General features: G+C 38.9%; 1 protein-coding gene across 1 annotated transcript in view; it reads right to left on the reverse strand.

Moving 5' to 3' along the window:
- The window catches only part of LOC122817026 (fer-1-like protein 4), a 1,119,105-nt gene that overhangs the window by 413,099 nt on the left and 693,109 nt on the right, over window positions 1–12,897 (reverse strand). The window contains exon 26 of the mRNA XM_044090141.1: window positions 8,632–8,805. Coding sequence (XP_043946076.1) covers window positions 8,632–8,805 — 174 coding nt within the window. The remainder of the gene's footprint in view (window positions 1–8,631; window positions 8,806–12,897) is intronic.

The raw sequence follows: 12,897 nt of genomic DNA on the forward strand, positions 1-12,897 counted from the left end.
CTTCATTTAAGCCAGATTCCTGAACTACCTTGGTTGGCAGTAGCCACAGATATCTTTGAGTGGAATGGTCAACATTACTTGGTGTTAGTAGACTCTTATTCAAATTGGTTCGAGATTGATCTACTTCCCAATTAACTTCCAGTAATGTCATTACTGAGTTGAAGAGACATTTTTCTGTCAATGGTAATCCATAGAGTTATTTCAGACAATGGTGCACAGTTTACAAGTGAGCAATTCAAGAAATCTGAAGAAGACTGGGACTTTGTTCATATTACGAGTAGTCCTGAATACCCACAGTCAAATGACTTGGCTGAACATGCAGTTCAAAGTGCAAAACAGCTGTTAGAGAAATCCAGACATGACAATACTGATATTTTTCTAAACTTAAATCTCAGAAACATTCCTCATGATAATCATCTTGGTTCACCTGCCCAGAGACGTATGTCGAGACAAACCAGGACTACATTATCAATCAGCAGTAATTTGTTGGTTCCAAGTGCTAAAAACAACAAAGCAGCAAAAGCCCAACTGTTGAAAAGGCATTTGTACTAGAAGTCTTACTATGATAAAGCCAGCAAACTGCTCCATTCATTACAAAAAGGGATAGTGAGGATGCAGACGTCAAAAGGTTTTGATCACATCGAATTTGTGAAAAGATTGTGTCAAGAGCCGAGACTTTACATTGTGGAATCACAAGGAATGGAATTTCAGATGAAATCAGAAGCATTTGTTAACAGTGTCTGAACCAGTGTTACAGCATCTTGCCTGTGACAAAGACTACAGTTCTCAGAATGACTTGTCCAATGTTCCTGTTCTTAAGGACATTCCTTCAGCAATCCTCTTCCATGAGAAAATCCCTGAGACTCCCCAATCAGAATATTCCCCAATGACTGTCCCTGTTGCTAAACCCAGTCCTAACTATTACGTTATGAGATCAGGTAGCATCTCAAAACATTTTTCCAGATACACAGCAACCTGGACATGACTGTTGTTTTCTTTATTAGTGTCTGTATAACTGCACATCTATTCAAATGTCATTGTTTATATGAGACAGCTCAGTAAAGAGGGAGGATGTACAGCAGTGTGTGTGTGGGATATACCTTTAAGAAGCTTTCCGGTGAGTCAGAGAGCATATGCATGTAAGTACTGAGAATGTGCAAGCAAGAATCCCATTTTGAGTAAGCAGCCAGAGTAAGAGCATGCATGTATGTTGTCAGTTAGTTAGATACTTCATTTAAGTTCAATGTTCCTGCTATCTATCCTGATGTGTTTGTATACAATAAACTACTCAAATTAACACCCAAGCATCAACATAAGAAGAGCAACATGGACCACCTCAAAACCCTGTGACTATGCTCAGTATCCTACAGAATGCAAAGAGGTGATCTGTGTCTGCCATACAAGGCATCCCCTGATCAAATACTGATTGATATGCTGCACATCAGCAAGTAAAATGGCATCATAAATACTTGATCCAGAGATCTAAACCTCTTCTGTAACATCAACAGAATGGTTTGGATGGACAGGTATATGTTGCAGAGAATACCACTGCTGTGGAACAGGCTCCCCATCCACACAAAACAAAGTTTGTCCCTGTCTATATTCAAGTGCAACTTGGATCTATGGATGGGTAATACAAACTTTATCCCAGGAATGTCCTTTACTACTACTTTGACTGCAGAACACAGGTAGCTCTTAAATGCTTTATTCCACATATGGGTTCCCTCAAATTATCTATGGTATGATCCCAGTTATTCTCACTAGGAATAATATACAATTAGCAACTACAGGATAGATAAGGCCAGTCTAATGCTAAATGGGATAGAGTAATTCTGGCACCAAAAGGGAAACTGACAAGGTTTAAAATGGCCTGCAAGGGCTACTAGCCTAGTACTCACCTATGAACCTGTACTCCACAAAAAAGCATGTCTACCGTAAGTAAAATAAATACTCTGGTATTCAGAAAGGGATTCTGTGAGAAGTAAACCCTACCATGAGCTGTCATTCCCTTGCTGCAACCTTTTCTGATTCAGAGATGGAGCCATTGTTGTAATTTTACAGGGTGATTGCGCTCAGATGACTGTGTGTGTGTGTGTGTGTGTGTGTGTGTGTGTGTGTGTGTGTGTGTGTGTGTGTGTGTGTGTGTGTGTGTGTGTGTGTGTGTGTGTGTGTGTGTATGTGTATGAATGTATGGATATGTGTGGGGGAGTGAATGAGGGGGATGTTCATTAGGTCGCCAGTAGTAACTATCACTGAAATGTGCTCTTTAACGTGATTCAGAGGCATGCAAATTAGCCAATAATAAGATCTTTTTCATTGTGGCTAAAGATATCTCTGAATCACATTTTACACAATTGTGTACACTGCCTTACCCTCTAGGGATGCTTGCAATTATGTACAAATATAAGTACAGACTGTCTTATCCTCATTAACATAATAAAAACAGAGCATGGTAGAAATTCTTACACATAATGCAAATGTGAATACAGACAGACATCTTCAGTATCATACAAAACAACAGCATGGTCTCGTTTTACACATGCAGTGCCTACAGGCAGGCAAGCCTTTGAAATCTGAGCTGCCAAACCAGCAGCAAACCAGTAAGTCTTGACTTGGCTCTTAAGAGCACATAAGCAGCCAAGCCAAGATTAAAGTCACAGATTAAAAATTACTGATTATTTATGAGATATATCTTTTAATACAGGTAACAACTGTTTGTTCCCATGGCAAAGTTCCAGATTTCTGAAGAACAATTGTGAGATGTTTCTGTTTGCATATACCACAAAAACCCTGGCACAAACAGATATGCATTCCAAAGAGAATGGCATGTATATAATTGAATGAATTGCAGTCTCTTCCACTGTAAATGAACGTGACACATTAGCCACACCTCTGTATTTTCACCAGAAAAAAAAGGGACTAACATTAATATGGTCAAACAAAACAAATTGAAGAAGCTTTGGGAACCTTTGGAACAGGTTCTCTCAAGTCCCAAACACTTCTTTCGCAATTCTGACTCACAGAGAAAGTTTTAAGCTTGGGCATAAAATCTTTTCTGTATCATGAAGACTTATTCATGATTTCTAAAAACTAATTAGAAAAGTCTCTGCAATATTATTCACACAGACAAGGAGGAAAGGAAAGTGAAATGAGGGCAGCAGGAGATTGCTAAAGAGGCCGAAAAGGCTAGGGATCATGAGTGTGTGCGTAGAAGCATAACAGGAATTGCACCATGGTAGGGGAGGTGGGCTTGGAAAAATAAAACAAATCTAATCACTGCAGAATGGCAGTTATGACTGATAGCTCTTTCTCCCATAGCATAGCGGTCCAAGATTATAGCAGGTAGGACTGGGAGAATGAATTGGCCATTAGATGATGCAGAGCTTTGAGGTCCCTGCAGAAAGGAACAAACAAAATGTTTCTGGGCTGGGACCAACAAGCTTCTAAGTCCAAAAACTGTCCTGACCCTGCCCCCTGCTGTTGTGTAATACCTCTCACAGCAAATCCCTCTCACGCTGATGCTGATGGCAGTGCAAATACTGTGAACACTCCCATCATGCATTCCTTTTCCTCTTAAAAACAGGTCAATGTCCACATTACATTACATTAGAAAGCTTCTTGCAAAATCAAGGAACGTGAGGACCAAAACAACAAAAGGTATCCATAAATTCTTGAAGACCAGAGCATCACTTTTGACATGGCTTGCTACAAAGACCAACAACTGCCGAAAAATATTTCCTTAAAGCCAAGAGAGAGAAGTCACTGTAACCCCACTCCACAGAGGTGTCTCATCTCTAATTTTCAGCCATTTTTCTGTCAATGATCTTTAGCAAATGCCTTGAAGAAAACTGTTTAAGGGCAAATCTTGAATTATGCAACAAAATGTCTTGCAATCAACACCCAACATGAATTTTAGGCAAGGAGCACAAAGGGCATCATTGTCAGCCTATGGGGTAAACATCTCCAAGCAATGGTATTTCAGCCTATGGGGTAAACATCTCCAAGCAATGGTAAGTCAGCCTATGGGTTAAACATCTCCAAGCAATGGTAAGTCAGCCTATGGGTTAAACATCTCCAAGCAATGGTAAGTCAGCCTATGGGTTAAACATCTCCAAGCAATGGTAAGTCAGCCTATGGGTTAAACATCTCCAAGCAATGGTAAGTCAGCCTATGGGTTAAACATCTCCAAGCAATGGTAAGTCAGCCTATGGGTTAAACATCTCCAAGCAATGGTAAGTCAGCCTATGGGTTAAACATCTCCAAGCAATGGTAAGTCAGCCTATGGGTTAAACATCTCCAAGCAATGGTAAGTCAGCCTATGGGTTAAACATCTCCAAGCAATGGTAAGTCAGCCTATGGGTTAAACATCTCCAAGCAATGGTAAGTCAGCCTATGGGTTAAACATCTCCAAGCAATGGTAAGTCAGCCTATGGGTTAAACATCTCCAAGCAATGGTAAGTCAGCCTATGGGTTAAACATCTCCAAGCAATGGTAAGTCAGCCTATGGGTTAAACATCTCCAAGCAATGGTAAGTCAGCCTATGGGTTAAACATCTCCAAGCAATGGTAAGTCAGCCTATGGGTTAAACATCTCCAAGCAATGGTAAGTCAGCCTATGGGTTAAACATCTCCAAGCAATGGTACAATGGTTGGTATAACAGTTTTGGAATTTTTCAAAACCATAAAAAACAGTCTGACTGCCATGCTTCTGCAATTTAGAGCTCAAGATCCCCATATTCAATGGTTGACAAGCTATTTCCAGAACACAAGGGCATTAGTCCAGTGGAAACAAATTAAGTTCTCCTCCTCCTTGTGTGTCTCTGTGAGCACACCACAGAAGTATTAGCTTGGCTTCTACTGTCTTCCTTTGTTTGTCAATAACATGTAGAAACACTGTGGACTTACCTAACTCTTCTCCGGAGTCATAACTAGTGTGGGGCAAAGGGAGCCTGCAGCCCAAGGTGCCAACTGTTTAAAGGCCACAATCAGCAAGTGCAAATGAAGCCGGAGTGTAGTATCAGCATCACTTTATAATGCTGCAGAGGTACTGTGGCTTCATAAATGATTGACAATACTGAATTTGCAGTTATGGCTGAAGTACTGAAGTGCTCAGTGTGTGTCGTGACTAATGGATGCAAACTGATTGTTATAGTTTAGTAGTCCAGAAGAGCTTTTTACGTTTTGCATCTGCTCTTCTCTAACTTCTGCAGTTGTACATATTACCTACGGCAGCATCGCTTGAGTTGTCTCATATTGTGTACGTTCACCTAGCTCACCTGTAACTTCTGCTGGTTAATATTCTGTATCCCAACCACATATTCTTTGTAAATAGCTACTATGATTCTTATACGATCTCTTGTAACCCCAAGCTGAACTTGAATATGGTCCATTTGGACTAGTGTCCTACCTTAGCTAATACAGAAAATTAACAAATAAGGAAATAATAAGCTGTGAGTAAATAAATGAATAAACATATAAATAAGTAAATACACACACAAATAGAATGAAATGAATGATTAATTCCACCTTACTATACCCAGTTCTGTAGCGGGTATGCAAAATGCCCTCCAACAATTTTGACAACCGTCAAAAGTGCCTTGCTGACTCAGGTTTGATACTAATTGCTGAAAAATCTAACATTTTTCTCATCTTTGTAAAGAACTCTTCTGAGTGTGTTGGGCCATCCACTAATATTCAAGTAAGCAGTGGAACCAAATATTCCCAGCAATAAAATGCCTGAGTATCATCATGATTCACGAACCAAAATCTAACAAAAATACTGCAACAGTATAGAAATTCAACAGCAGCTACAGATATTAAGCAAGGCTAGAAATTTTCTCTCTCTAGTGATGCATAGAGTCCACTGGTTATTATCAACTTTCAAGACAAGTTGCTCTCTTGCTCAATACTTTTCACCAGTGTTGATCAAATTAGAATGGGGGGGGGGGGTACCATAAAATATATAAGTCTGTGGCTGGAATTTGATCCATGTTGCCTCATTGCCTGATCTGCACAATCCTAAGATGGAAAATAACTTAAAACAGAAACTTCTTACATCCAGTGAAAAACTAAGGCACAGAACGTTATACCCTTCACTAAGCTACTTCCTTAGGTGATCTATACATCATAGGCTGCTATAATCATTTGGTGAAGAACCATTTTCAAGATTCGCTCTTCTTTTGTGTTTTTGGTCTTTTATTTTTTTGGCTTGTTGGCACTTGGCATTTCACTAGGGAGCTGTCTAAAGATGCCAGCAACAAAATGGACCTTTATCTGTGGATGTATTATCCAGTCTCGGCCCATTAGCCACATATTTTGTACATAGGTTCATAGCTAGGTACTAGGCTATTGGCCCTGGGGCCTATACAAGCCCAACCAAAAAGGTACCCTGGCTTTTGCCACCCAAGAAAATTATTTTCCTGTGCCACTGTCGAGCAGAGCCACAGAGGTGATCCCCAGAGTGAATTTCCTATTTCCCATCCAGTCATCAAGATTTTTCTTGAAGAGTGCTAATGTGGAGCTTTGTTTGATATAGATAGGTAGTTTGTTCCAGAGTATGGGAAGTCTCTGGGACAGGAATCTATCCCTCCCAGTATCAAGCTATAACACAAACTTGCTGATACCGCCTATAATTAGGTAATATGAAGAGGGTGCATTTTCTGTTAGACAATGACATTTATTTCTTGTTTGCCTAATCCTGCTTGTTCAGTGCTTCGTTTCCTTATATTTGTCTGTGTTCTACATGCTATAGCAATATGTGCCGATTCAAATTTAAGCTACTTTTCTTTTCCTTTGAGACCACAGGGTCTCAGAAGTTGAGCAATGCTTTTTAATACTTTAAATAATTCTTCTTTCTTCAATTTGTTGCAGCCTCTGAATAAGAATAACAATGTAAGGTCGTCGTGGGGGGCAGGACTTGTCTCACACCATAAGGTGGTCATGGGGGCAGAACTTGTCTCACGCCAAAAATGCTTTATTCAGTTATTAGGTGTCATCTCTGCACAGACCTGTTAATTAAGGGTGGTAGTAGATTCATAGGTTAGTACTAAGCTAACTGCATTTTAAGCCTAGCCAATTATCCCTTGTGAGACTCAAACCCTGCACCTTGTGAGTTTAAGGCAAACACCTTAACCATTAGGCCAACCTCCCATCCCAAGTGCAATTACTCAGATATTTTCTGTTCTCAAATAATTGTTTTTGTACAATAGGATATGAGGATTTTGATTTAGATTATTTGGGTTTTCAAGGATCTAACATGATCCATTACAGTCCATTAGCTTCTCTGTTTACTGCTAATGTTCATTTCATATCCTAGATAACATTTATCTTTTTGGTAAAGTTTCATACAGTTTTATTATAGCCATCTTTCTCAGTCCTGCTGCTGCTGCTTTTTCACTTTTGTTGACTAATGTTTATTAACTGTAGTACCATCCCTTGTACACACGCATCTCATGCTCCTCCCATTTCCTTTTTTCTTACTGCAAACCTTCATCTTCTACTTAATTCTGCTGCTTGAAAATGTCTGTCTGCATTGTAATTAAAAGTCATACAACATTAATGTGGCCAACCACAGCACATATGTCCCTATCTATAATCATAGAAACCAAAGGATAAAAAGGTCACACAGATAAACCATTCTGTAAAAACCACAAGAAGAATCCAGCCAAGCTAGTGTTTTCATTGTGTGATACCTTAAACCCCCTGTAATGGAGGACCACAGGTCCTATACAAATGACCCCTTAAGGACACAAGTGTTTCAGCAGACACCTTAATGTTTATGGGCATCAGCTGGATTTAAAGACCCTAAGCTCAATAAAAAGGCTGAAACATGCACGTCCACAGGGTTTTGGCTTTATTGGCCTGAATCTAACTATAAACACTTAAAAGGTAAAAAACTCATGGACATTCAGAAGCTATGTAGCTGAAACACTTCATGTCTTTAAGGCGTCATTGCATATATCCCATGGACCTCCATTATAGGAGGTTTAAGGTATAGCAAAGTGAAAACTCTAGTTTGAGTGTGTTTTTCTTGCAGTTTTTATCTATAATCATATTCATATTCTAAATTAATGTAAGATCTCAAGCACACAAATTACAACTGAGTATAATCTAAAGCATGTATATTACCACAGACTACCTCTTTTTTATGTTCAGCACTGTAACAATTGCAATTTTTAATTCCAGCAGTCATATAAGCCACATAAAATAACTTCTGATATGCACATCCATCATCAAGTAATGTTCAATTATATACTCTTATGAACAACTCATTCAAAGTTCAGTACATAGTTTATGTTCATTTCCACATCAGCCATATATATCCAAAATGTGACAGCTTCAAAGAATTTCCTTACTGTGAATTTATGCATTTGTATTTGTTTACTGGCAAGTCCGGCTGATCATAAAATCCCTTTTCAGTCGAGGTCCAGGGAACAAAACTCCAGCAATAATATCATAAAAACAAATTAATGACAATCTTAAATTCTGCACGTTGATGACCAAATAAATAAATCATACCCATGCTTTTTTTTTTTTTTGAAAGACGTGACCCTTGGATACCTTGGAGCATTTTAACATGTATAGCATAAACTGATTAACAGAATAATGACAGCTCATCTAATGTCACGCTTACCTCTAAGTAGCCACTGTAGTCAAGTTCTAAAAGCTCAAAGGCAGCAATAAGCTCCCCAGCTGACATTCGGCCTCTATAGATGTCAAAAAACTGCAGTGATGGCTTGACATATGGGTCATTCAGTAGTTTAACACTTGGAAAAGCAAAGGATCGACCAATGAATTCTGGTGCACCCTAAAAAAAATATATATATTTTTGAGTTTGCATAAAAACATACCAATCTCTTTATTGTGATTTTTTTTTATTCCTTCCCTTTTTATGGCACATCCAGCAAAGGCTGAGTAAGCAGCCTTAGAGGGGTGCTAAAGGAATTAGTGTGCCCTCATCTGGTTTTACCCTAAGAAACAAGTAGGAAAACTAGACTAAAAACTGGAGTAACATATTTTCCTAAGAAGATTTGACAGTTTTTCACAAACAGACTGCAAATACAGAAACAGAATTTGAAGGCAGATACAGGACAATTTGTCCCCTCTAAACTATTAATTTTCTTACCTTCTGCTTTAGCTGAAGATTGTTCAATCACATCTTATCTCTTTTGACTACAGCAGAGCAAAATAATTCCCTGCTGCCAAATCCAGTTTTAAGCACCTTTTAGGTTTTCAAGCCATTGTAGGTAATCACTAACTTTTGAGACAGATCTGTATATCACACGATAGTTTACCTGATTTCAGGATTGTACAGTCCTTTCTTCTTATGAAAGCTATGATGTAGGGAGTTACAAAGAGCAGTTATGAAAATTATTAGCAGATAGACATTATTTTTCATTTTACATCTCAGCAAAAAATAAATAAATAAATAACAATGTAGTCTGAGCATACTTTTGTAATAGTTAAACATCAATTGTTTTGTATGTATTTGCTGTATTCATGTAGTGAACTATTTACTGCGATTCCAAAATAATTATGTGTGCATACTTAGGTGGTAGACTCTGGAAAAATGTAAATTACACATTAAATGGGCTAGTACATTAATACAGTTGGCTCTGTTTTCATGTTCTCCCAATTGCAGTAATATATTTTAACATATTACATAGGGCAACAGCTTCAATAAATATAATCATCATTTCATTTTTATTCAGTAAGTGGTGGCAGCAGTTGAAGGAGGAGAGGCTAGACTTCTCTCACAAACCCTATCCAATGATTAATAAAAAAAAAATGCAATACCAATCTTTTTTGCAGGGGGCATGCCCTCCCCCTTACCTACCATACCCCTTCATCTCTAAATATAAACGTTCTGAGCAAATACAAATATGGGGGTAAGTAGAAACTTTCATACCCCACTGTATGATGATTTTGCTCTTTTACACATCACACACACACACACACACACACACACACACACACACACACACACACACACACACACACACACACACACACACACAAACAAACATACATACACAGCTTTTGATAAAAAAATGAGTCAACAGAACATTACATCCCATCCCATTCCTGTTTTGATGAAGGGCACATTTAAGTGACCTACATGCAACCCCTTTCAATATCTCTAGTCAGAAAACATCTATACCTAGAACATTAGCACAACAGACATTTCTAATCACTGAGGTAATATCTACTACACTGATGGATCCTGGCCCACTAATAGTTCCATTAACTACCTCCTAATAGGAGGGAATGACTGCTTGGTTAAGGAGTTTCTCAACATGTTTTTTCCATCTCCCAACAATATTCCCAGTACTGGTCAGCACTTCTTTGTCCTAACATTTATTTTATTATTATTATTTATTTATTTACATTTGTTGACTGGGAAAATCTGATTGGACACAGGTCCTTTTTCAGTGGAGGCCCAGGGAGAAAAGCTCCACAATAAAAACAACCAGCTCCACAATAAAAACAACAATTCAAAACAACAATTAATTACAAGTTACAAGAAGTATACGTAGGTTTTGTTTAACAATAGTAGTAAACACTTATAGTTCAAAATGAAATTATTTAGTTAAATGATACAACACATATTATTGGTGCCATAAAGTATTTTAATAGCTGAGCTAGCAGCTATTACCCTTGAATAACAGTGGCTAACATTACAGCTGAGATATAGGTTTACAAGAAATGTATTTGGCTGCAATCCGAGGTAGTTAGAGGGGTGGAAAAAAGGGATTAGAGAGGTTGGGGTAGAGATGTTAGAGAGGTTTGTTACAGGGGCATGTCCAGTGCTCATTTAGATGAGATTTTAGATCAGCGTTGAAGTTAGTGTGTGATGACACAGACGTTATAGTGTGAGGAAGGGTATTCCATAATTTTGCTATGGAGTAGAAGAGAGCTTCTCCAGCAGAGTTCCTGGTTTTAGTTACCTGTAATTGATTTTTGTTGCTGGAGTGTAGTAGTCTGGTGGTATGTTAGGGTTGGAGTACATTTTGGAGGGAGGGGACTTTTAGAGGATGATTTAGTAGTTTGTGGGTGAGTGAGAATTGAAGGAGGTTTTGTAGCAAGCTTCGAGTTACCTAACTCACTTTGCCTTAGGTTGGTAAATATTGGAGAGGCGTAGAGTAGGGTGGAGATAAGGTGGCTATTTGCAACTGAAATTTTGGCTGTTTTGGTGAGGAATTGCTTATGTCTGTGTAAAGCTCCTAGTTTTTTGTGTACTTTTTTTATGGTTAACGAGAAGTGGATGTCAAACTTGAGGTTATTGTTAATTTCAACTTCAAGTAGTTTGGTGTGGTCTGTTGGGGGGGATAATGGTGTTGCCGTTGGCTTTAATATTAAACTGGTGGGTGTTTAGATGGTGTTTGGTGGGTTGGAAGATGAGGAGTTTTGATTAATTGTGCATCCAAAAGCCAAGTTTCAACTGAGGAAAAGGCTTCCTGTGTGGTCTTTTGAAGTTCAGGTAAGGAGTGGGCTGAGCAGATGATGGTGGAATCATCTGCGTCCTGTACGAGAGTGGCTTGTTTGGTAGCAGAGGCTAGATTATTAGTGAATATGGAGAAGAGTAAGGGTCCAAGGATGGATGCTTGGGGAACACCTATTGAGACAGGGAGTTGGGGGGATATATCATTATGCCAAACAACGGATTGATGGCGGTCAGTCACGTAGCTCTGGAACCAGTTTGTGACAGATTGAGAGAAGGATAGAGTACTGAGGACAGTGATGAGCTGTTTATGAGAGACCATGTTGAATGCTTTAGATAGGTCTAGGAAAGTTGCAGAGGTGAAATAACCATTGTTTTTATGTTGAAGGATTGTATTAGTGAAAGCAAGTAAGGCAGTGTTTGTGCTGTGGTATGGACGGAAACCATGCTGTGTGTTAGATAGGAGGTTGTTAGCAAGGAGATAGCCTAGAACCTGAGAGTGAATGCATCTCTCAAGTATTTTTGCTAGAGGAGACAGAATTGCTAGCTTGCTGGTGAATTCTGTGGAGGGCCCACCTTTGTGGAGGGAGATAATGTGGGATATTTCCCATTGTGAAGGGACAAAGCTTTCAGATAAAGATCGGTTAATCGGCATTGCAACTGGGTAGGCTAGGGCTTCAGTTGCAATTTTAAGGTATTCAGCTGGGAGGTTGTCAGCTACTAGTTTTGTGGGCTTTAGTTTCAATAAGAGTTTTTTTATGTTGGAGGTAGAGATAGGAGAGAAAGCGAATGCAGTGGGCAGGTTACTAGGTGTAGCTGGAGGGGGTAGTGGAGAGAGGTTGTGTTGTTTTGCTAGTGATAGAACGGTTTGTGTGAAGTGAGTGTTGAAAGAGATGACAATGTTTTCAGAGGAGTTTGTTTCGTTTAGTGGAGGGGTTCCTACTTTTCCTGGGTGGAGGATGGAGTTGATGGTTGACCATAATTGTTTAGGATTGTTTTGGGTGGAGTTCAGGGCAGACTGGTAATATAGGAGTTTGTCCTGTTTTATTAATTTTTTGACTTTGTTACGTAATTCACAGAATTTCTGCCTATCAGAAGGGTTTTTTGTCTTGCGCCATTGATTCCAGGCTCTATCTTGGATTTTCATTCCTGATCATACACATCATCACATATAGATATATATACATATATATATATATATATATATATATATATATATATATATATATATATATATATACACACACACACACACACACACACACACACACACACACACACACACACACACACACACACACACACACACACACACACACACACACACACACACACACACACACGCGCACACACACACACATGTATCATTACATAGCACAGCCTGCGGGGGGCACTCCCACCTTCAGAACAGTTTGATAGAAATCTTTGTAACTACACAATAATATTCTGCCATGCCAT

This window comes from Protopterus annectens, chromosome 12.part0 (assembly GCF_019279795.1).
Source record: "Protopterus annectens isolate FY-2018-M chromosome 12.part0, PAN1.0, whole genome shotgun sequence".
NCBI classification, from domain to species: Eukaryota; Metazoa; Chordata; order Ceratodontiformes; family Protopteridae; genus Protopterus; species Protopterus annectens.